The following is a 25,340-nucleotide window of genomic DNA, read 5'->3' on the forward strand; positions in this document are numbered from 1 at the left end:
TGACGTGTTCATGTTGCCCTTGTGCGCGCGACACCACGCTCATTAATATAATTAGTAAGGAAATGTTTACTGCAATATACAGGGCCGATTAAGACATAAATTTTACTTTATGTTGTAGTGTAAGGCATTGCTTTCGAGATCAGTGCGTCGCCTTTCTAGTGAAAATGACTGCCGTTTGAGTACTAAAACTTTAGCGCAAAACGAGCACGGCGGACAAAGAAACGACGAAGACAGGCGCTACATCAGAACTCTTACATCAGATGTCCAAGCTTTATAAGCGAGTCCAGACCCCATTCGGATGTACAGGGGTCTTATTGCGCTGCTTAAAACCAACACGACTTTTGAGGAAGTTCTGCGAAATTCCTACGCTCCACCCAAGCCTTTTCAATGCTTCAACTCGGGTATGTTTTAACTGACCCACGCTCCTGCATCCCACGGCGTCATCAGGCTACACCGATGGCCTCATTGCTTCTTCATTGCCAGCGTTCAGTTGCACATTCCCGCCTGCACCCTTGTGCTCTTCTGGGTAAACTCTGTAATGGTAGAGCCAGTGAGAGCTGATGGCGAAATTCGGCCTCCCATGCAGCTGCACTGCTAGCTGTTCTTTTACATCAAATTTACCTGGCCAAAGCTGACTCCTAACCTACCTCCAACATATGTGGAGCCAGTCTAGTGAGAAACACATTATTATTTATCATTAGCTAAGATGAACTGCGCAAAGGAGGACAACAGGATAACAAGATGGGCCAACTTTATGAAAAAAGGTGAAGGGGACCGCAGGCAGGGAAGACTGATTTGCTTGCAGCTGCACCTCTGTGACGAAATGCTCCATCCCGGTTTACTTCCTTCAATAAAAATAATTGATAATTACGCTTCAAAGCAAGAATGGGGTATCTGACACAGATTTTTCCTAGCTGCTTGGAGATTCAATACATACGCAGCACCGCACAACTGCAAAACTGCTTTGTCGTAATACACGTTATAGAAATTCAAATGACTTGCAGCACGGGATCTCAAACACAGCTTGCGAACCTCTCGCTTGCAGCCCGCACGACTTAGTCCCACGTCTTTTTTTTAAATGCGAATGCATTTCTTAGTCGGGGTATGGTTGTCCTGCGTCCCCGGCCGGCGTGCGCACAGGTGTTATTTCTCCGCGCGCTCCTCCTCGCCCCTAGCAACAGCTGCGCCGCGCCTAGCAACCGGAGCAGGTGGTGAGCGGCGGAGGGTAAGGGAGAGGAGGAGTGTACCCGGTGAAGGTAAAGTCCCTGAAACTTCGTAAAGTAGCGACACTTTCCTCCTCCGCTCGCGTTCCTCCTCGTTCTCCTCTCCTTCGCACTCTCTTTTCGAGCATGGCGCCACCTACCTTGCTCCTGCGTAGCAGACGACGCTTCGCAAAGTGAGCGCTTGCTTGCCAGGCGGCGCGCTTTAGGCATTCGCACTAGCCGTCTAGCTCTTGGTACGCTTTTTTGTTTAATTATATGTTATTTAGGAGATATTAGGACACCCCTAGCAAAAATTCTGATAGAAAAACTGATAGGCTATCAGTTTATTGACAGGTGTATCAGTCTATAGTTGTATCAGTCTATAAGTGTATCAGTGTATAGGTGGATCGGTCTATAGGTGTACCAGTGTATAGGTGTATCAGTCTATAGGTGCATCAGTCTATGGGTGCACCAGTCTATGGGTGTACCAGTCTAGTACCATTCTACTGCATATAAGCCCACAAGTGAATCGGTGCTTAGCCGACTGGCAGGTGGGCCACTGCATTAGAGCAAGCAGGACACAGATGAACACAGAAATCAAACAAAATCTTTTATTTGATGTTCCATTGACTTCTGAATCTTTTGATTTCATCAAATCGTTAATTTTGTTTGCGAGCGCCTTATTTAGTATCTTCTTCTTTTGCTCGACCTCTCCAATTGGAAAATTGCTTTTCAAGAAATGGTTGAAGAAATCTGCATGATCAAAAACAAAGCAAATTATGGGCACTTCTTAGGTGACAATTATATGCACTCGAAACAGAGGAGTTAATATGACAAGGAAATAAATACGAGTGCTATCAGTCTGTTTTTTTTTTAATTAGTTTGTTGATACTTGCATAAGTGTCCAGCTCCAGTAGACAAAAATACGAGGCTTGAAGCCTTAGTAAGTAGTTATAACACAAGTTGGCAGTGGAATCTCGGCTGATCTTACTATTATGCACAAAAATGCAGCCAACTACTTTCATAAACTCCAGTCAGACTGGGAAATTTTCCCTACCAGAAAGCACAGCGTATTTTTCTTTATCCAAGGGAGGTTTTGCCTCTCCCTTTGTCCGGTTAGAGGCTGTTCCAATTACACTCCACCCAACCAAGCCTGCCGTTGAATAAATGGCAATGGCCGCCTCACGAACAAAGCGGGTTTCGCTTTTTGTGCTCATGAGGCGGCTGTACAGGCCCTCAGGAATGGTGATCCCTTTGCCCAGATGCACCTATAAAACAAGTTAAAGATGATGTGCACACAACAATGTGTCAATGCACATTTTCTCATTACAGCAAAGCATTATACCTTTAAGACAAAGCACACTAGAGTTTTACAATACCTCTCCGTCAGTGGGCACGTAATCGGCCTCCCTCGCACTTGTGTGGGCCACTTCAGGGCTGCCCGGGATCGCTGTGGTGGTACGCAGTGGCTGCACGGTAGCGGTGCGCGGCGGCTGCATGGTGGTGGTGCGTGGCAGCTGCACCGTGGCAGCACATGGCGATGGCAAAGGCGCAACTTGTTGTTCTGGCTTGCGGCTGCAGCCCTCGCACAGAACGAGGTTTTTTTTCTGCAATAAAAGAGTGTATGCAGAAACGTATGCAGCAAAAGAAAGTTAATCGCACCCTTAATTGTCACAGTAGCTTCCTAGGTCTCAGACTGAAGAGAGACCAGGGTGTGCAAGGCCAAATAACATAAAATAGAGCATGCAGTTGAGATATATGCTATGAAAGTACAATAATAGGTTGGGTGTCACATTTCAAAACCATGATGTGATACGGGGGACGCCGCAGTGGAGGGCTCAAGAAATTTTGACCATCTGGTGTTCTTTAATATGAGCACCATGCTGTGACAGCATGGAGAAGCATACTTACAAGTGATTAGAAAAACATGCCCGCATCACTTCTACGTATGATATATCAGCTTATATTGCATTCTGCTTTCAGCAAAATTGTACGCTATAAGAAAAGTGCAACTTACTGATGTATACAACACTAGCAGCAGTGCATGACAATAGTTTATAAGGAAATAATAATCAAACCTGTTTTGAAAATTTTGCTGCATAGGGCCTTTTCGAGCATTCTTATTCGGTCCAAGAGTTTTGAATTTTCGGCCTTCAGCATATTCACTTCTTCTTTGAGAAGTTCTTTCTCGGTCTTTTTTCCTCCCTCAGCATCACCAAACAGGAGGTCTCGCTGCTGCTTCTTAAAATGGCTGCTCACATCCTTCATTTTCTGTTTAACAGCAGCTTGACGCTGCGTTTCCTGCAAGTGAATAGACAATTAACCCAACATTATAATTTCACAGCTTATAGCTTGTTCGCAACTAAAAACAGGGCGTATTTGCGTCTTGAAGGAAATTTCAACAGCGCGGGAATAAACACGAATGCACGAAGAGAGAGAGCTGACTCGGACAAGCGCTTGTCTGTGTCAGCTCTCCCATCCGCGCTAGCAAAAATAATTCTGAACCAGTGACTTGTACAGAAAAAATGACTATAGGCTGCGCTCATACAAAGATATAAGAATAAAATAAATAGCTCTTCGGCATATTGCAACTTTACCCCCACCTGCAATAGCAAATACGACCGCACCGACGTCCGTGCGGTAGTGGAGCAGCGATGTTCTGATATATCTCCAATGGGGGGTATATCAGAGCAATGCCTCGTAGGAGGCATTGATTAAAGCATCGCTGCACCATGTGTGATACGGCACCACGTGCAGATCAAAATTGGCTGTCGGTAATAATTAGGCCGCAAAGTAGCACATCAGCTGCAATGTGAGCGATTGCAACTGACTGCACTTACTTCTTCAAACGATCCATCCACTTCATTTGAACTGCAGCTATAGGAGGAGTCGCTGCCAGGTCTTTGCGGAATGGAAGTTCGTTTTTCGGTAGCCTTCCTTGCATCGTCCTCGGTAGCTAAAAAAACATGACGAGTGGATAATTTCAGAATGACTGCTTCCTCATCTTTGTTTTTGTATTTGGAAAACAAAGAGGCGGTCATGCACTTACCGTAAAGCCTAATCACTTGAGCGCACGTGGTAGTGGTCGCAGTGTGTTTCATCTTTCCAGAAGACTTTGTACCATTTGCGAGGATTAAAATCGCTCGTATCGTTCGGCTTGAGGTGTTTACATGCAGCCACTGGGACGATTCGCTTTTCGTTGTCGTCGCGGAAACGAACGTACGCGAACATGCCGCCGAAGAAATGCACATGGACGCGCGCTACCACTCAGCATCAGCAACACACACAACAAAAACGTATACGTACCAACGCGCTGTTCATGACGATGGCGCTACCATTTGTGGGTCTCAACAAAATGCAATTTCGTTTTTAAAAAACTAAGAAAATTTGCTTCATGTTTTTACAAGTTTACACGGTATTTTTTTTAACTCACCGTAAATAAAAAATAAACAACAATGAACATAGTGTCGCCTGGTTAGGGTGGCTAGCCTGGTGTCGCTCGCGTTGGTCCGTTGGTCGCATCATCATCATCATCATGGCCATCGTGATGGCCATCCCATAATGGCAATCGAGTGTGACCTGAGGAGCCCTACTTCGTTGCACGTTATCTCCGATGTTACATCATAGTTTATCATCGTTTCCGCGCCGCGCACCATCTTCAAGGCACGGCAAGCAGGGTGTGAATGTGAAGCCTCGGTCTATGCATCTTGGACCCGCTTAGATTGTTCATCGCGGCCTCACTTTGCGTGGACTCCATGAAGCGCGCTATTTGAAGTTCGCGTTCAATTCGACGAAAGATTGATTCAGCTCAACCACAGCCTCGATTAAAAAGAAGGAAGCGCTATTTGGAGCCTGGATCGCATTATGTAGTACCTCGGTCAACGAGCCTATATCAAAAAGCGGCGGAGGCGCAATCTGCCAGCCAGCCACGCTCTAGCAAGAACATTCCTCAGTCTTTAGCTGGTAACGGTGGTTCTGGAGTAGCGGCGTTCGACACTCGAAGTCTCAGTGATGCACACGGTGACAGCGATGGAAATCCTGATCCCGACGACACGTACGACTTCGAGGAGAGTCCGCTCTCAAGCGATTCCGACCAAACTGCAGATTCGGCTCGCGACGATGCAAGTATGAGCGACCCACGAAGTCTCAGTTATGCACATGGTGATAGCGAAAAAAAGTTGTTCTTCTACCGGAGGATGTGGACAGAGTGTGCGTGCACATGAAAGTTGGACGAGTTTGCTATGTTGCTGATGTACCAAACTTGTTTGAAAGAGACTGATTACTGGGTGTCAGTGACAAATGTAGTCAGTCTAATTTGAGTTTAACGTGGTAGGGCAATCAAAAGTTGACTTTTCTTGACCATTTCTATCGCTGTTCTCTTCACAATTGAACTTTTACTATGGTAGACAGTATCTTGTGTTTTTTTTGCGGTCAAATGCTTTGGCCTTTATTAGTACATGCTTTTTGATGTTCATAAATCTTGGCAAGATTACATGCAAGTATTAAACAGGTCTGTACCAGCCCTTGGTGAAAAGACATCCTGTGGATAATAGACGCTGCTATAAACATCTCACCCACATCTTGCAGCTGTGCACGGCAAGGAGAGTTTGAAAAGCAGAATGCGATGTTGCGAATTTCTCAGGTGCCCTCTTTTCATATATATAGATGCCTGTGCTCACTTTCTTCGGACTTTCGGATGCCTGCTGTATGGTGTAAAACAACAGATGGCAACAGATAGATATTGGCCTATAGCCAACATAAATCAAGAGCGGCATTTCGATCAGATGTGCTGCTTGCCACAGGGTGCTGCCACATGCTGGCACTGCTGTCCATAATATGCTAACATTACATAGTCACACTCGTGCATGGGAACTGCAACAGGAAAAAGCAGTCGTGCTTCATCAAACATGCTCTAGGTCATGATGTGTGCTGACATAATGTATTTCCTCAGTGCCATTCCTCCCTATAGCTTCCAACGCACCTTGTCGGGATGGCCGAGAGAAAAGAGAAAGCGCTTAAAGTGCACAACAAACCCTTGTAATTCCGCTCGCTTTGAAATTTTTGTGGCAGTGGATTTGCGAGGCAATAAACTTCGACCCTGAGGTCATTCAATTATTACTTGGAAAAGCGGTTCATCCCCCCTTTAAAGGATTTCATCCAGTATGGATTATGGCACAGATGTAGTGCCTCATCATAAAAGGCAAAGCACTATGTGGGGGAGGCAGCTAGGGCTAGCTTGGGTCGTGAAAGCAAGAAACCGCAGCACCCAGACACCGAGGTTTTCAACTCCGCACCATTTCAAAAAATTATTGCATTACCATGCTCATTTCACACTAGGACACAATTGTACTCTAAATATGAAGTTTAGTGTCCTGGGATGTTTACTGGCCCTATAAGCTAAAAATTTAAAAGTTATGTTGGTATTGCTGTGTGATGAGAAGTTTTGTTTGCATTGTTGTTTTAAGTTGTGTTTGTACTGCTGTGTGATGAGAAGTTTTGTTTGTATTGTTGTTTTAAGTTGTGTTTGTACTGCTCTGTGATAAGTTTCGTATACCTAGTGTCTTAAAATTCCTAAGATACCTGAATGTCAGAATAAACTGTGTTGCTATCTGGCACCTGCAACCCCATTTGTACATAGAATAAGAGATGTTCATCTAGCCTGAAACCTGCTTTGCAAAGCTCAGTGTGTTCATTATGCTTAACACCACCATGAAGCATTATACATCATTATTCTACGCATTCAAAAGCTACCAGTGGCACTCATTGAATGATGGTAATATGTCATACGATGGTCGCCAAATGTTCAATAGAAAACACTGATACACCAATATGCATGCAGAAATGACCAATCATATATATGTGACCAGTGTGTTTAAAAAAAAGAGTAACTGTTAAAATGACACTACTGCATTTTATGAAGATCCCATAAACCAACAAAAGACTAAAAACCTATAGACTAATATACACCATAGAAATGGCCAATCAGACTGATTGAAAAACTGTTAGCACTGGTAAGACCCTGTATCAGTCTGATACAAAGACTGGTAACACTGACAAGAAACTGTATCAGACTGATACGGATGTCTATCAGAACTGATAGGACTTTGTATCAGTCTTATACAAGACTGGTACAACTGATAGGAAACTGTATCAGACTGATACAGACCTCTATCAGAATTTTTGCTAGGGACGTTTGTAAAGGACACGTGTGATGTTGAACGTTAATGTCCCGCTCTACATGAAGCCTTCTGAAACCTATACATTGTACACGTCGTCCTCGCGAGGCGAATTCGCCGCGCATACCAATGACGCACTGAGGCTGCCAGTACGCACTAGAGGTAGCCGTTCTTTATTCCGAACTTGCTCAGAAATAGAGGCTCGAACTGTTCCTCGGAGAAATGGTCCTAGAAAGATTAATTTCAGTTATACTACCCAGCACTCATTGCTACTCATGATAGTATTTATCTTAAGAGCACTTCAGAATGAACGAACAGCGAATGCAAGATAGCGCCCTGGCAAGATTTGCCATGTAAAAAAGATATGTGCAGAGAGCAATGACTGTCAGTGCAAGCAGCAGCTCGGAGCTTCATTGAAAGAAGAATGCGCCAGAAGGCGTACATCATTTCCAGTCGATACATTTAGACAGCGTTGGTTGTTTCGTTAAGAAATTAGACTCACCAACCATAGTGCACAAGTGCGCCTCGTAGACGTACTTGACATACGAACTGTACTCGCTGCTCTATGAACGAGCAAGCGATTGAATAAACTAGCCTGCCACCGTAAACGTTTCCTTCGCGAGAGCTCCACTCGCGGATAATAATATCATCCGGGGTTTTATGTCCCAATACCACGATATAATTATGAGAGACGCCGTGGTGCAGGGCTGTGGAAATTTTGACCATCTGACGTTCTTTAACGAGCATTGACATCGCATGGCACACTGGCCTCAAGCTATTCGCCTCCATCGAATTGTGACCGCCGCGGTCGGTCGCGACCTTCGGGTCAGCAGCCGAGCACCATAATCTCTGCTCCATCGCGGCGGGAAGCTACTCGCGGATATAAACCTCCACACGAAATGGCACGTAAACCTTCGCGCTAAATTACACGTATACGTGAGGTTCCTAAACGATGAACGCACCCTGCGACTCGGATGGGCACGCATGCTTTGCCTACCTACCTTCTATCGCAAGTCCACCGGCGGATCTGTCGACGTAAAAGAGCCAGAGAAAGCTATTTGCTCCGGGAAAAAAAAACCGAGCACGCAACAAAACAAACAGAGAGTGCCACTCCTAATTTGAGCTTTCGCACTGCAGCTTTGTTTCTTCAAAAGAACTGCGCCGAATCTCTGATGTTTCGTAATCCCATTTTCAAACGTCAGTCGACGTGCCTCCGTAATCGGCGTGCCATGCTAGGCGCACAAACTAATACCGCGAACTCAAACCAGTAGGCGCATCACGTCAAGCAGAAAACGTAACCACATATTCTTGAAAAAAAAAAAAACATAGTACAGACCCGCAGAAGCAGTAATAAAACGTGTGAGGAATAGCGACGTACTGCACGAATAACTGAGACCTGCATGTCTACGGCGTTATAGCACGCAGCTATTTGCACGAACCTCGACGAGTACTTATAGTGAGAGGATAGCAACTTACATCGCACAGTCGCGTCGAAAACGTCGGCCGAAAGTTACTTCCTTCGCAACTCGTTGCGCTTCCCGGACGGTATCATAAACAGCTTTTTGCCTTCACTTGATTTGTTTCTGCGTCCGAAAGCGCAGCAGAAGCCCATGGCAACCAACCGTGGCGTCGGTCTTGTGTGCAAGGTATCTCAGAGCACAACGCACGCGGAATGGAAAGTGCGCATCCATAAAACACGTGCGCTGAGAAACAGCGAGCCCGCGCTGTCCGCGCTTCGCGAGCAAACATGGCAGTTGCGGGCGACTGTAAACAAGCGAACGCTCCGAGTGGTCCCACGTGACGGCAGTTGGCCAATGCCGACGCGGTGTCAGGCTCGGAGAGGGCAGAGGAGGGAGAAAAGAGAGGAGGCGCGCTTTCATGCACGTATGTCGCTACTTTACGAAGTTTCAGGGACTTTAGGTGAGGGCGCTCGCATCGCGGAGCTCGCTCGGCGGAGAGAGAGCTCGGGCGCTCCTCCTCTCCGCGCTCGGACCTATATATATCATGCAAGGAGCGCGCGCTTTGGTGTCTTGATAGCGATGGAAGCCGGTGAAGTCGAATCTCTCGCGGCAACGATACCACTAGGACGAAGTGTAACACAATGCAACTCGAGCATTACGCCTCCACGTGCACACTCTCGTCTCTCTTCATTAATTAATCGCACACTCATCGGGTGCACCCAAATGCATTCGCATTTCCTCACGATCCCCTTCGGGGAGGAGCGGCTTTATTTTCTCAGTAAGTACGTTCGTGAGCTACACAGGCATGACTGGTCTAAGCCATTGTTTTGTGGTCACCATGTGTTGAAACATAACTGTGAAACAAAAACAATTTCAGAATCAGAGTCCAGATTTTAGTCGTTCTGATGATCAGTAACGACATTTTTGCAATCCTGGCGCAAATCTCCTTCAGAAATGACTTGTATACGAAATATGGAAAAGGTTTTCTTTCAAATGGTAACGTTTGCTGACAATTCGTACGAACCATGTTTCGCCATACAACCCGGTCCGGTGCTTGTTGCAGCCACGTTATCCCCACAGACTTCTTAACCTCATCTTCCTGAAATCTATCCTTTACAGTTGGGCATGATTCATAGGAAGCAAGCCCACGGACTGCTAAATGAAGCACCACTCAGCAGTGTGACAATGCTACGCCATTGTCACCACAGACCAGCTTTAGGTAATGGTTGTGAGCATCAGAGGTTCATATGGGGAACCTCCACAAGTCAACTAGTGCGTGCAGATTAGTGATGCAAAACTATCGTTAAACTGACTATCAATAGCATCGATAGTTTTTTTTTATAAACCATCAATAGTGTAAAGAAACTACCAATAGTACTACTATCGATGGTATTACCAACAGTACAATCGATAGCACAATCGCTTGTATTGCTACCGATAATACTATCGATAGTGCTGTGAATAATTATACTTTTGTTGGGCAGCGATATTGTCAAAACATTTGTGATGGCCTACTGTAAGCAATAATCAGTTCGTTTAATTTGTGAGCAATATCATGGTGAAAGAAAGAAATTATTTCCACAGGAAAAATTCCGGAATATGCCCATGAAATATTTACATTCAAAAGTAACCCGTTACATCTTACAATTAACAAACTAAGTTCTTTATAGGTTTACGTTGGGACGTGAAACCCCAACAATTATTACTTCATATTGTTATTTTGAAATCCCAAAATGCAATATAAATCTGAAGCTACGCAGTTCCGACATATATACGGCTGCCTTTCCGCTACAGATGAACAGCTAAACTTAATTATCAAGTGTCAACCAAGCATTCTGGTGAAGGAACAAAAGTATGTCAACTTTCTTGCCCTTCAGCCTGCTCCACCACATACCACACAATCGGGGAACAAAGTTTATGCTGCAGTATTTTTTTAGACTATCGATAGTACTATCAAGCTTACTATCGATAGTGACTCAACTATCGATAGTATCAAAAATGCTATCAATAGTTCTGCATCAATAGTGCAGATTGCTCTCACTTTGTGTCAGCAATGAGAATGTAACTTTAGCAACGCTGCAAAGGACTGTCTTATTTTCACCTTAACTGAATCAATGCGGTTGATCAAATACAGAGAGCACATAAAAATGCCAGGACATCCTACTACACCATTCACTATAGCCCTTACTAGGTTCTAATGCTCACCCAAATCCCCCACAGCTGATATTTGTAATGTAAAAAATCACAAATAGACAATACAATTTTACATGACTCTGTTGCCACTAACTTCGAATCTAAAATAACTTGCACTTGTTCCACAGGTATCCTCTTAAAGATACTGGAAAGCAGTCCTTTAATGCAGTGGAGTAATTTTCAGACCAAATTTATTGCAAGAATTATGGCACGTTAAATAAGGCAAATATTTAATCATTCGTAGCAAGTTGTAATTTCAATTCAGTTAGTTCGAGTTGATTGATGCAAGAGATTTTCAATTCAAAATGCCAAATCGGGCATTTAGGGGGAGTCATTACATGTTTTTAATGCACTCGCTGTCTATTTAGAAAGATGCTGTACCAATGTGGTCAGACACAAGCATATTGTCAGAAAGAATTATCTACCTGTTATGTTTGCCGCTCATAAGTCGATCCTGCAGACAGGACGGCGCGGCACGGTACGTCGTACAAAGCTTCTTTCTCGGCTCTCCCCCTGCCTGGTCTTTTCGCTGGGCAATTATCAAGAGAAAGCAAACGGCTTCCTTTGAGCAAGCTTGTCTGCCCCGATGGCCAGCATGGGTTGCGGTCAGGCGACCGTTCTCAGAGGTCGGCGGCCTGAATGTGTGGGAAAATGAGGAGGACATCCCCCGCTCTAAGCAGTCGCTCGAGGCGACAGTATGCGTGACCCCAACACGGACCAAGATGTGCTTTTGCAACAATGCAAGGTCGAATGCGTGGGAGGCAGGGTCACGCAGACGCCTTTTCTTTCCCGGAACGGTTTAACGACTGGCCCCGCGAGTTCAACTCGATGTGTATGGGAAAATGGCGTGAATGCACCAGGGCTAAAATACAGATGTATTTCGACCGTGAGAATCCCTGAGAGCGTGGGAAGGAGAGGGAGAGCCATGATGGGAAAGAGTGCCAAAACGCCTGTCTGCGCTGTAAAGACACTGCTGTCGAGAATAAGGACAGCCCGGTAGGGAGTGGCTTAATCTGAGAATGAACGGATTGGATAAGGGAATGTCGAGGCGGACCACCAGTGGCCACCTCCCTTCTTTGTTACCGCAAGGTACTTAAGACTGGACGGAATTCGTTTCCCTTCAGTCTAGGCTGTAATCACTTAACTGATAGATCAGTAAGACTCCGTACGATGCAACTTTCGTCTGGGCCGTAACCACTTGGTGGTCGAACAGTGAGACTCGGTTCTTCGTATGTAGTAACAGTGTTCTAGGCTCTAACTTAAGAAAAGTTAAGTAGAAGAGTAAGACGCTGTTGATGTCTATGTTATCATCAGTGTGCTTCGGCAAGATGTACATATGACTGTAAATATTTCGCTGCAATATACCTTCAAGTTTTTATTACCTCCAACCTGCCTCCTGCTTCATCGACGTCGATCATCTCCTTGACGGGACTTCAATCCACATCAAGGAGAAAACGAACAAAAGAAAAACATAACTGGCGCAGTCTGACAGGGATCGGCGAGCTCTACAACACCATACACTGGACCAGCGCTGAGAAGACCCGAGGGGCAAGGCATCCAACAGCCACCAGCGGCAACGTCGAGACGATCCCACAGCAGTCAACTCCGGCGCCGTGAAGGAGATCCAGGAACGACAGAGCAGTCAGCAAAGGGTGAGCAGGATTTCTTACGTCTTTCTCAAGTTGGCATGGCAGTTTATGTGTAGAGCACATGGTGAGAACACGCGGAGGTACTGAAACAATGGAGTTTAATGAAGATGAGGGTACGAGTGTGGCGGAAGTGGATCGGAATCGAGAGACATCAAATAATGGTAGTCTAAATTCCGATAAATCATCTGAGGCGAGAGTGCCTACTCAGAGGCAAGAATCGATGCAGCAGGCATCTCAGGTTTTGCCGTCTTCAAGTGAAACGAGAACGCTCGAACTTGAAATTCAAAGGCTCAATCTTCAGATTGAGTTCGAAAGGCTAGTGCAGAATAGAGCGAACGCTGACCGTCTCAATGGCACGTTGTCCAACTATGGGTCGGGGACGGGTGATCATAGGCGACTGGGTTTTGACTCTATCCGGCAATGTGCAAAAGTGCTGAAAGGGTTCCGCCTGCCGAGTGACGCGGATGTGCCATTATGGTTTGAGGAAGTAGAAAGACTGTTTGCTACTTATCAAGTACCGTATGAGAGTCGCGTGCATTTGGTTATGCCAGCACTAACCGAACGAGTCCGTTACCTACTGCGTAACCTCAACCCTGAAGAGAGTGCAGATTACGAGTCAGTTAAAGCGGCGGTGCTGACGGAACTGAAGCTTTCTCCGGCAGAATATCTGCTGAGGTTTGAACGAGCGGTAAAGCGGAAGGAAGAGACGTGGGCGCAGTTCGCGTCGCGTGTAAGAACTTATTTCTCATACTACCTTCAAGTCAGAGAGGCCGACACGGTAGAAGTGATGGCCGAACTCATGGTTGCTGACCGTATAAAATCGGGACTCAGTACGGAGGGTCTTGAGTATGTGAGATTAAGGGAAGGCGAGGGATGGCTTAGGCCAACCGAGATCGCTAAAGTGCTCCAAACTTTCGAGCAAGCGAAAGGGAAAGGGCGTGCTTCAAAGCAACCAACTGTAGAAATGGGGCAGAAGCCGGCGACACGAGTAGAGAAAGGGGCTCTGAAGTGCCACTTATGTCACGGCTCAGGCCATTTCGCTAGAGAATGCCCGAAGTCTAGTGATCAGGAGAGCAACCCCAAAAAGGCTATCGAGCCAAAGCGGAAGGTACAAAAGGTAACGTTATCCCACGAGACGGAAACTGAAATACCTGATGGAGTACTTAGCGCAAAGGTGAAGTCTCTGAAACACGAGGGTCAAGGCACAAATAAACTGCAGTTAATTCCTGTATCATGTGCAGGTATAGCCGCAGATGCGATTTTGGATACGGGGAGTGAGATAACCGTCATTCGGGATAGTCTGCTTCCGCGTAGTCTGATAGAGTCGTGTGGCAAGGTGAGATTGGTGTCTGCTTTTGGTAAAACGATCGAGGCAAGGCTAGCTACGTTGCCGGTCAAATTAAATAGCCCGCGAGAGGTTACGGAGCCTCAGAGCGTCGACCTACTCTGCGCGTTAACTGATGAGCTCGTCGAGGGCACAGATTGTTTGTTGACCGAGGAAGATTGGAAACTTTTGTTGAAGGCCAGCAGCCCTCTGGCACCCTGTCGAGCACCGGCCGAGCCTGCTCATGAGGCAGAACAAGCAGTAGAAAAACCAAAAGTAGTGGCCTGCAATCTTACCTTGGAGGAAAAAGACGTTTCCGGGGAAGAGGCGCAAATTGATGAAGAAAGGGAGGCGTCGTTAGGCCAAAGAGAAGAGTTCCGCAAAATGCAGTTGGGTGACACTACGCTAAAAAAATGTTGGGATGATGCTCGTAGTGGGAAATCCGGCATGTTCATTTCAGACGGACTATTATACCACTGCGACTCAATAGCAGGCACTCGAGTGAGTCAGCTAGTTGTCCCCAAAGATAAGCGCACTGAGGTAATGCACTTAGCCCATGAGTCACTATGTGGGGGGCACCTAGGGCCAAAGAAAACAAAAGCTCGCATTAGGTATAACTTCTTTTGGCCGGGTATGGCGAAGGAGATATTAGAGCATTGTCGTTCGTGCCATGGATGTCAAATTCGTTCAGACAGGCGTCGCACGGATAGGGTGCCTATAACTCCGCTCACTAGACCCGAACACCCTTTCCAAGTTGTCAATGTAGATGTAATCGGACCCCTGGACACACCGTCAGCGAGAGGGCATAAGTACGCGCTGTGCTTAGTGGACCTTTGCACGAGGTGGCCAGAGGTGGTCCCACTGCGCTCTTTGACAGCTAAGGCGACTTGTGATGCACTGATTGAGATCTTCAGTCGCACAGGCGTTCCGGAGATGATCTGCTCCGATCAGGGCACTAATTTCAAATCTCAGCTCACGCAAACGATGCTGGAGAAATTAGGTTGCACACCAAGATTCTCAACCCCAGAACACCCAGAGAGTAATGGAGTTGTAGAGAGGTGGAATCGAGTACTGAAAAACATGTTGTACCATGTCATTCAGAGAGACTCCAAGAATTGGGACAAATTGATCCCAATGGTTTTATGGGCTTATCGGGAAGTTCCCCATGAGGTAACCGGAGTAGCTCCGTTTCGTCTATTGTATGGAAGGAATCCCACGGGACCGCTTCTAATACTGCAGAGGACGTGGACGGGAGAAATGCCGGTGCCCGCAACACTGAGAGAAAACCCCGCTAAGTATTTACAGCAACTTAAAGAGCAGCTCGAGACTGCCGCTAATATTGCTGAGCTAATGAGTGCAACTCATCAGGAGAGTTACGCCAGTGCGTATAATCGCAGCACCAGGCTCAAAGCTTTTAACGTTGGCGACCAAGTTGTGGTTTTCGACAATGATCGGAATTGTAAGATGTCACCTAAATGGCTAGGCCCATTCACAGTGGTTGGACGTGAGCGCGAACATTCTTACCGCGTTGAAACATCTGCGGGAAAGGTGAAAAGTGTCCACGCCAACAACATTCGACCTTACTATGCAAGGGTCAGTCATATTGGGGTAGTCTTCGATGAGGACCATGATTTTGGGGAGGTGGAATATGCTCCACAACCAACCACTATAAAGCGGGAAGAGCTAGTGCTAACGAGCGAGAAGGTTGCTCACCTTGATGCTGACGCACAGGCGGAAGTACAGGCGGTGTTCCAAAGACATTGCACACTCTTTGACGGCACCCCGGGTATAGCGAAGGTAGACGAACATAAGATAGAAATAGAACCGGGCCACCAGCCAAAAAAGGTGTTTCCTTATCGGGTGCCGGAACTATTAAAGAAGGAAGTCAGCCGGCAAGTTGACGAACTGTTGGCTTCGAAGTTGATCTACCCCACGGAGAGTGAGTTCGCACACCCGGTAGTATGCGTCGGAAAGAAAGATGGGACTATCCGCATGTGTGTGGACTATAGGGCGTTAAATGCTGTCACCAAAGTGGATGCGTTCCCTATGATGAATCCTCAGGAATTGCTTTTCCGAGTAGGCAGAGCGCAGTTCATTACGGTAGTGGACCTTAGGCGCGGGTACTGGCAGGTACCGATGGAAGAAAAGAGTCAGAAATTCACCGCGTTTGTGACGCACGAGGGTCAGTACGCATGGAAAGTTATGCCTTTCGGGCTAAAAAATTCCGCGGCAACCTTTCAAAGAATGGTGAATAAACTCTTGTCGCAACATCAAATGTATGCCACGGCATACCTTGATGATATTGCTATTTTTTCTAGCACTTGGGAGGAGCACTTAAAGCATCTCGACATTATTCTTAAGGTCTTAGATAAGGCGGGACTGAAAGCCAGTCCGGAGAAGTGTCAGATTGCGCAATCCCACATACATTACCTGGGGCATATTGTCGGTTCAGGGACACATGCACCAGACCCTGAAAAAATAGCAGCGATTAAGAACCTGGTACCACCGCGCACCAAAAAGGAACTACGCAGCCTGTTAGGACTTTGCGGCTACTATCGCGAGTACGTCCGAGGATACGCAGAGGTGACGAGCCCGCTCACGCTGTTAACAAAGAAAGCGGTACCTAATAAGATACCCTGGCCGGAGGAAGCCCAGGCGGCATTTGAGATTCTCAAACGATCTTTGTGCGAGGCCGTGGCGCTTAACACTCCAGAGCCATCTCAGCCCTACTGGCTTTTCACAGACGCATCAGCTACGGCGGCGGGAGCATGTTTGGCGCAAATGTCAGCCGAGGGGCAAGAGAAGCCTATCGCCTTTGCAAGCCACCGTTTCTCACCGACCCAGATGCGCTGGTCGACCATTGAGAGGGAAGCGTTCGCAATAATATGGGCCTTAAAGAAGTTTGACTACTGGCTTTTTGGTGCCATAGTAAACGTCGTTTCCGACCACAATCCGCTGTCGTACCTTACAACTTCGACTCCGCACGGGGCGAAATTGACAAGATGGGCGCTGGCGTTGCAGCGATATCATGTGTCTGTACAACATCGGAAGGGCGTATGTCACGGTAATGCGGATGCATTATCAAGGCTCCAGAATAGTTTATGGAAGCCATCAGAATAACAGTGCCATGCCAACTGGGGGGGGACGTGAATGTTCCTGCCCACTTGCTGCTGTATACTGTGGACTGTGTGATTGTGAATTCAGGAAACAGACACTAGTGATCATACTGCTTGAAGCAGCAATGGTGTGCTTGATTGTTTAGCATGTACTTGTTTACGTTTCTTGTATTCTCCTGTCGTGTTGTCTCGCAATTGTGTTTGATGTTTGTGTAGACTGTTGTATGGTTAGAAAGTCCAGTGACCTAATCGCGGCAGTGATTTATCGTACCACTGAGCGTAGAACAGCCCAGCGTACTCTTTAGGGGGGACGTGTTATGTTTGCCGCTCATAAGTCGATCCTGCAGACAGGACGGCGCGGCACGGTACGTCGTACAAAGCTTCTTTCTCGGCTCTCCCCCTGCCTGGTCTTTTCGCTGGGCAATTATCAAGAGAAAGCAAACGGCTTCCTTTGAGCAAGCTTGTCTGCCCCGATGGCCAGCATGGGTTGCGGTCAGGCGACCGTTCTCAGAGGTCGGCGGCCTGAATGTGTGGGAAAATGAGGAGGACATCCCCCGCTCTAAGCAGTCGCTCGAGGCGACAGTATGCGTGACCCCAACACGGACCAAGATGTGCTTTTGCAACAATGCAAGGTCGAATGCGTGGGAGGCAGGGTCACGCAGACGCCTTTTCTTTCCCGGAACGGTTTAACGACTGGCCCCGCGAGTTCAACTCGATGTGTATGGGAAAATGGCGTGAATGCACCAGGGCTAAAATACAGATGTATTTCGACCGTGAGAATCCCTGAGAGCGTGGGAAGGAGAGGGAGAGCCATGATGGGAAAGAGTGCCAAAACGCCTGTCTGCGCTGTAAAGACACTGCTGTCGAGATTAAGGACAGCCCGGTAGGGAGTGGCTTAATCTGAGAATGAACGGATTGGATAAGGGAATGTCGAGGCGGACCACCAGTGGCCACCTCCCTTCTTTGTTACCGCAAGGTACTTAAGACTGGACGGAATTCGTTTCCCTTCAGTCTAGGCTGTAATCACTTAACTGATAGATCAGTAAGACTCCGTACGATGCAACTTTCGTCTGGGCCGTAACCACTTGGTGGTCGAACAGTGAGACTCGGTTCTTCGTATGTAGTAACAGTGTTCTAGGCTCTAACTTAAGAAAAGTTAAGTAGAAGAGTAAGACGCTGTTGATGTCTATGTTATCATCAGTGTGCTTCGGCAAGATGTACATATGACTGTAAATATTTCGCTGCAATATACCTTCAAGTTTTTATTACCTCCAACCTGCCTCCTGCTTCATCGACGTCGATCATCTCCTTGACGGGACTTCAATCCACATCAAGGAGAAAACGAACAAAAGAAAAACATAACTCTACCCTAATTACGAAAACTTTACCCATACATTGGGAAAATTGAAGCTTCTAACCAGGGCAATGTTTACTGAAAAATTGAAGTAATTTGGCTCTCATCATGAAGTAAAAGCCTGATAGCTAATGTTGAACTTGAAGGTTTGTAGTTCAATAAATGCATTCTTTAGTTCCCCAATGCAAACGTCTTCAGACCATCACCCTATACCACCGTACAGGTGCCTTCCACGACGAGTCCGGTGCGCTGAGCTTCTGGTGGGAGCGCAGCAGCTTTGTGCGGCTGCGTCACGCCGAGCACTGCCTGGCACGCCACCACGCAGCCGACCCGGCCGAGGCTGTGCTCGACCAGGTGGCGTTGCAGGCGGCTTACGCGGTAAGTTAGATGCATATGTTGGTTTTACAGTCTTGCTTGATTTTACTGGCCACCAAAAAAAATAACAATAATAATGAATCGACATGCAGCTGTACAAGCAACGGCAGCAGGGCAGCGCAGGTCTCCGACTAGCTGCTCTGCCGAACGCGTCGGCGGACCAGCTCTTCGCACTTGCCTTTGCCACGGTGAGTGGCAATGGTGTGTGACGGAAGCAGAACCATGTTGCTGAACTTCTTTGGAGGTACACAGCAAAGTTCATTGATTCTGATGATGGTGAAGCAGTCCCATTCCTTTAGAAACGATTTGTAGCACAGGAAATGGAGACACAAAAGAAGACAGGAGACTACATAAGAGCTGCACACAGTGCTCATAAACACTCACTCTCCTGCGTTCTTTTGTGTTTCCCGCACTACAAATTGTTTCTGATGGACAACAGGCCCAAATCTCCATAACTCCCATTCCTTCTACATGTGAGCAAGACCACAGCTATGCATCGGAAAGGTGCTGTTCATTCTCTGGCAATTTGAGGGCTACGCATCACGTTTCTGCTTCCTCCGCTGCCGTCGTTAAGAGCCCTAAACTTTGGCATGTGTGCAGGGCATGTGTGCCGAGGGAGATGAAAGGCCAAGAGCCAGGGACAGGTGAGAGCGCGCAAGTACTAGTTCATCTCTTGACGCACGCACAGTCTTCTTCTGCCTCCACCACCAAGTTGTGTTTTCGGCGCAGGGTGAACCTGGCGCTTCGCGAGTGGGCGCCGTTCCGCCAGGCTTTTGGCTGCCCCGAAGAAAGGCATCCGTGCGGCCTGCGCTAGCTCAGTCCAAGATGACGATCTGGTCGGGCGGTGCCCGGCTACGGCAAGGCCGCCGGGCCCAGCGCCGAAGCTCGGCCGTACTCAGCTGCCGTCGAAGACGCCTGCGAAGGAATAATAATAACGATTTTTATTTCAACGATCCATACTTTGCATCCACACACTCGCCAGTTACCTATGCTTAGCAGCTTGAGACAGGGCGGGAGCTACACCATGTTGCATGCTTTCTTTAAGGCGATTGCCTTGTATGTTTCATGTGAGACAAAGTGAGCGTGTGCGAGCAAAATGAGAGATGAATTGAGCACACGAGCTGCATGCTCACTTTATCTTCGCAAAAGTGTGACATTGAGTAGATAAAGAAGACAGAAAGGATCCCCTGGCACAGCAGATATCATGGAAAACCCCTGCGGAGCAGCACCAGCTGCTTAGAGGAGACAAAAAAAAATTGAAACAGCTTCACTGACTTAATGTCATGAAGACTGGTCATATTGCCATTTCATTGCTGGACTATGCTATATCATTGCCAACATGTGCACTGTTTAACCTGCCAGGCTAGTTGTATACAGCATCTTACAGCAAGAGCTGTTATCAGATCACAACGGCAGTGAGGTAGTTGTCTGCTGCCACCGGTGTCTGTGACCGCTATCGTGCAAAATATATTTTAAAAAAAATGGAATGAGAAATAAATTTCTAGGAACTTCAGCCACTCTTACTATCATCATCAACCAAGCATGAGCACTTCTAACAGGGGGTAAGGTTCCATGCCCTTGACCTCGCTTTTCAGGATCAAGCGATGGCATCAACTTGGGCAACAGATACCACCGGTGGTGCGTGTTATTATGCTTCCACCCACCACCACCTAGCCATTGGTAAGTATCCACTGCGTGCTCTCAGTCATTGCTCTGGTGACAGTGACGGTGTTTGGGGACCTTAAATTACAGTAGAACCCCGCTGATACGTTTTTGAAGGGACTGTAGGAAATAAACGTAAGAGACGGGAAACGTAAGAGCCGAAAAACAGGAAAAACGGCAAAATATTTAGTGGTACAGAATTTTATTTCAATTCTTACGAGCAGCACGAAAATTGGCGCGTTCAGCCGCGATCTAGTCGATGGATAGAAACGCGGAGCTTAGGACGGCCTCATCCACAGAAATGTAATCAACGTATGCGATTTTTAAAGACGATAGTCTTTCTTGGGATACTTAAACGGAGAAATTTTGGTCTGTCTTTCTGTCTTTCTGTTTGTCGGCACGTCCCTCGATTCAGCCACTCGGCCAAAGTTGAACCACTTGCCCAAGGGCCAGCCGTCTTGAACTGGTACGGCTGTTCATACTTGTGAACGTTGTCGATCAAAAAGTAAATATCATGCATATCTGAGGTGCAACATCACTAGGTAAGTGTTAGGTGGCGTGTTCCTTTAATAGAAAATGCATACATACGTAATTTTAAGGACCCTAGTTTCTTAAGCTGCGCTGAACATGCGACTGCGCTGAAATTTGCCTTCCTCCGTGCCCTTCGCACGAGCTCATTGTTGTGTTTCGGTTTCGGTTCTGTATTGCACTGTACGAATGCCATGGGTTGGTGTTGAAAAACTTTAATTTTGAGAAGACCAAGAAGGTGAAAAAAAATATTTAAAAAATGAAAAAGCAGCGTTGTGGTTCTGTATTGCACCGTACGAATGCCATGGGTTGGTGCTGAAAAACTTTAGTTTTGAGAAGGCCAAGAAGGTGAAAAAAAATATTTAAAAAATGAAAAAGCAGCGTTGTGGGCGGCCTTCAGGCTGCCGGTTGTGGGCGCCGCTCTGGCGTTCCTGTTTTACCCAGGCGACGTGTAAATAAAAGAGTGTGTGGAGAGTACTCGTTGAGTGCGGACGTTTCTTCTGCTTCAGCGCTTCGCGCCAAACCGCGTGTTCGGGCTGGCTGGCGTCCCCGCCGGTCGCGTTGGTCACCGCCGGTCTTCGCCTGCTGCTGCGCCGGGACTACCAGCACGCAACACAGCACTCATGTTTCCCGAAGTATTGCCAGATGGCGTCCATATCTCACACAGCGCCTCTTCTATCGTCTTTACACGACATTTGCAGCGTAGCACGGAGATACGCGGCCAATTTTTTTTTTTAACACCAACAGCTGTAGGCATGAAAGAACTAAGCACACGCAATCACGACCGGCGCGGCGAGTCCGACCGCGAACCGCACGCACGACCATGCGAGCTCCAACCAGCTCGAACTCCTCCCGTTCTCCGACAAATAACGATGATGATGAGTCTACGCCAACGCGATGGCAGAAGTAAATGCCAATCTCGAAGGCCTTGCTTTCGCAAGCAATTACGTCATACACGCCATGTTTGTGCAATACAAATCTCAAAGGCTATGCCAATCTCTAAGGCCTTGCTTTCGCGAGCAGTTACGTCATAGACGCCATCTTTGCAATTTGAATCTCGAAGGCCATGCTTTTGTTTGCATCAATTGAAAGATTCTGTTGCTTGCGCCTCTCATGCGGCTAATATTACGGTAAACGAGGCCAAGCTGCGTGAAAATGCATCATGGCCGCTCTCTTTGGTAGTCACTCGGTCGGCTCCGAGCGCACTTCGCAACGTATCATACGGGAACGGTCCGACAGTTACGACGTAACAGCGGGGTTCCCAATACATTGTATCCTATGGGAGCTATGCTGGGACCGGCGGAAAACGACGTAACAGCCGGGAAAACGCAGCAGTGAGGAACGTAACAGCGGGGTTCTACTGTATAGCTAAAGCTGTTATGAGATCACAACAGCAGATTTTGGCACTGTAGTTGTCTGCCGCCACCACCGCTGTGGGTATCTGCTCTCGCGCGAAATAAGAAAAAATGTAGTGAGAAAAAGAGTTTCTAGGAACTGATGGGATTAAAACCCGGGCCTGCTGCGTGGCAGTCGAGTATTCTACCACAGAGCCATGCTGGTGTTTGACACTCCTTCGCAAAAATTCCCTATACAGGTGTCATGTCGGGCAAGCAATCATGTTAACATAAGTAATTTAGCGTCGTCGAAGAGCAAAATAACAACCAGGCATTACACAATGAAAATTGCGCAATGAGTGACCAGGTTGTTGATTGTTTCCAACCCATTACAAAAGGTTGGAAACAATCTTGCCCAACTTATGTGGAACATAGCTGCTAGGCTAGTTATATACAACTTTTTCATTCTTTTATTGGAGGAAGTGAGTAGTGGGGGTAGGCTTGTTAGGCTTGTTACAGACAGCTTCATTTTTAGTGGACCGGAGGCAAGTACCATAAAATCCCGAACAAGTGGCCATACCCGAACAAGTGCCTCCTTCCCTCTCCGGGAGATTTGAAATATGTGCCAATGACCAAGCAAGCGCCACCCCTCCTCTCCCACCACTCTTTTTTTTTTTTTTTTTGCAACCTTGTTCTCTGCTACAGAATCCTACAGCAGTGGTTCTTAGGAACCCAAGTTCTGGGGGTCTTTAGATATGTGGACGATTTTTTAGTACTTTTACAGTATGATGCTTCGTGGTTGCATTCCGAGTTGCCACAAATCGCCACATCTTTCCTCCCCCTGTCATAACACATGAAATCTCACACAAGGATTCCCTCTGCTCCAGTAACAACAGTAAACACATGCATATTCAATAAAGCCTTTTTTTAGAAGCACAGGTGTGCATTCTTCTTAGAGGCTCTTCCACTCCCATCCTGAATTTTAGTCCGCTACCGAGCGGGGGGGGGGGGGGGGGGGGGGTGCTTGCTCGGGATTTTAGGGTAGTGGGGCTTGCCAAATGTATGTGGCATATACCCGCTAGGCTAGTTATATATCTTAAAATTCTGAGCAGGCGCCCCCTCCAATTCCACTGCTGATTTCAAGTTTCCCCACTGTTCTGGGAAAGCACAGGGAGATACAATGTCCTTGATTGTAACACGCATGAAGTGTTCCATCACCAGGATTTCATAGTAAAAGATAGAGGACTTTAGTGCAGAAGAGAAACAGCAATATCTCCCAATATGTAAAAAGGAAAGTTAGGACTCGGGCTGCTCAAGACTAAGATTTAGACACTTGTAACAGGCAGCATACACAGATGACGAGCCACCACCTGCTCACCTCACCAACTCGCCCAATTTGCACGCCTTCCAACATCACTGAATACATTGTCGACAGCATTAGCTTCGAAAGTGGCTAGCGTGAGTCACTCAGAGATGCGCTCATAATTTGCAGCAGGTTCCCAGTAAACTTATGTTGAGAATCGTCTCAATGTAACATCAGCTGTAAGAGCTGATGTCTGCAAGCATCACATTTACTCTGTTACAGTTGAAACCCGTAATAATTTTTCAGGGAAACAGAAAAATTTCACTATCGCGAAATAGTACAGTACAAATAGGGAAACGGTCAGCAAAATGAAAATTTAATGCCAAAATTCAGATCAGTTAACTTGCCTTGTCAACCGTTTCCATGCAGTACATGCACAGATCTTCCTTCGCAACACGGCAAGTTGTATTATGATACAGTGCCATACGGCGTTCCAAGGAACGCCCATAACATTTCGAAAGCGCACAATTCACACATGCCAAAGTAGCCATGGCAATCACTGCTCAGTCTGTGCTTGGCTATATTGCTATGCGGCTCTAAAATGGGTCCCAGACTCATTCTTCGAACGGCAGAATAAACTTCACATGCGCGAACAAAACTAGGAGTGTGCGAATAGTGAAATTTCGCCTTGAATCGAATTCGAATCGAACAGTCCCAAATAGTGACCAAAAATATCAAATAGTATATTTACACGAAACGTGTACCGGCCGCCCTACGGCAAGACAAAGGAAAAAATCAGGGATGCTACAGCGTGCTGACAGCGCTTGTTCGGGAGGGTTTTTTTTTTTTTCATCTTTTATGGGCATGCAAGTATTGGCCTCGAGGCCCACCACTGCAAACGCCGGCGCCACCGTCGGCGTGACGTGCTTGGCAGGATCACGTGGCCTCAGCGGCCGCGTCGGCTGCTTGTGGAGAGCACTGCCGCGTGCTTTGAAAACGAGTTTCAAGTCCCACACGCGCCGTGGTCTGTTCAAATACGGAAGTTTTCTCTCATTTTCTACTCAATTGAAACCATTGTAATAGTGTGGCTGCCTCCGAAGGCGACGAACATGGGGCTCTACCGCTCGGTGACGCAGTGCCGCGCTTACGCAACGGAGCCCAGTGTCAGCCTGCACCGGTAACCGCGGGACAAGAAACTGCGTGAAGCATGGGTTGTAAAGCTAAGAACCGGCAAGTAGCCATCGGCTACGAGTCTTGTGTGCAACAAGCACTTCCACGACGAAGACTTTCGTTACTGCGTCGTGCCTGCGATGTTCGGTGAGTAGCAGACAGCGCTCACTGAGACGATGGCTCGCGCGCGCTTCCCGCCGGCAAATGATGCTTATCTGCCACAGGACGGTAAAAGCGCTGCCTTTTACCACGTGCGATGCCTTCTCAAAACCCTCCTGTGCGACCTCTTGATCGTCAGCCCCGTGCTCAGCGTCCACAAAATCGGCTGCAGATGCGCAAGTCATTGTTTAGATACGTTAAATTAAAAAAAAACGCACAGGGTCCCTTATGCATTTGTTAAAGATGACTAGAAGGCGAAAGCCATCTTCTTCTTGTCAGTCGATGTACTGATTCTCCCGCGCCCCCCTCCAAAAGCGTTCTGCACCTAACGCAGT

The 25,340-nt window shown here is 47.1% G+C and overlaps 3 protein-coding genes across 5 annotated transcripts in view; 1 reads left to right on the forward strand and 2 right to left on the reverse strand.

Moving 5' to 3' along the window:
- LOC119402541 (neprilysin-1) overlaps positions 1-19,784 on the forward strand; it is a 43,634-nt gene extending 23,850 nt beyond the window's left edge. The window contains exons 12-14 of the mRNA XM_049418694.1: positions 18,698-18,852; positions 18,942-19,493; positions 19,579-19,784. Coding sequence (XP_049274651.1) covers positions 18,698-18,852; positions 18,942-19,058 — 272 coding nt within the window. The 3' untranslated portion in view covers positions 19,059-19,493; positions 19,579-19,784. The remainder of the gene's footprint in view (positions 1-18,697; positions 18,853-18,941; positions 19,494-19,578) is intronic.
- Positions 1,810-4,471, reverse strand: LOC119401330 (uncharacterized). Of its 3 annotated transcripts, none has more exons than XR_005185417.2 (5): positions 4,252-4,471; positions 4,043-4,158; positions 3,281-3,503; positions 2,582-2,809; positions 1,810-2,470 (listed from the first exon to the last, which is right to left on the reverse strand). XR_005185417.2 is itself a non-coding variant. In XM_037668043.2 (4 exons), exons 1-4 carry the CDS (start codon positions 4,451-4,453, stop codon positions 2,634-2,636), a joined length of 717 nt encoding a protein of 238 aa, XP_037523971.1. In that variant the 5' UTR covers positions 4,454-4,471; the 3' UTR covers positions 1,810-2,633. The 3 variants fall into 3 exon arrangements, 1 of the variants encoding a protein (XP_037523971.1); XR_005185418.2 differs by having other exon boundaries at positions 1,810-1,955; positions 2,260-2,809; XM_037668043.2 differs by having other exon boundaries at positions 1,810-2,809.
- LOC119401328 (metastasis-associated protein MTA3) overlaps positions 19,538-25,340 on the reverse strand; it is a 30,836-nt gene continuing 25,033 nt past the window's right edge. The window contains exon 8 of the mRNA XM_037668041.2: positions 19,538-19,764. Coding sequence (XP_037523969.1) covers positions 19,665-19,764 — 100 coding nt within the window. The 3' untranslated portion in view covers positions 19,538-19,664. The remainder of the gene's footprint in view (positions 19,765-25,340) is intronic.

The sequence above is a fragment of the Rhipicephalus sanguineus genome, chromosome 8, assembly GCF_013339695.2.
Source record: "Rhipicephalus sanguineus isolate Rsan-2018 chromosome 8, BIME_Rsan_1.4, whole genome shotgun sequence".
Lineage (NCBI taxonomy): Eukaryota > Metazoa > Arthropoda > Arachnida > Ixodida > Ixodidae > Rhipicephalus > Rhipicephalus sanguineus.

Coding starts and splice junctions, on each gene's coding strand:
- LOC119401330 (XM_037668043.2), bottom strand. CDS start 4,453: ATGTGCATTTCTTCGGCGGCATGTTCGCGTACGTTCGTTTCCGCGACG. Junction 4,159..4,251: donor TCAAGTGATTAGGCTTTACG/GTAAGTGCATGA, acceptor ATGTTTTTTTAG/CTACCGAGGACGATGCAAGG. Junction 3,504..4,042: donor TGGATGGATCGTTTGAAGAA/GTAAGTGCAGTC, acceptor ATTCACTTGCAG/GAAACGCAGCGTCAAGCTGC.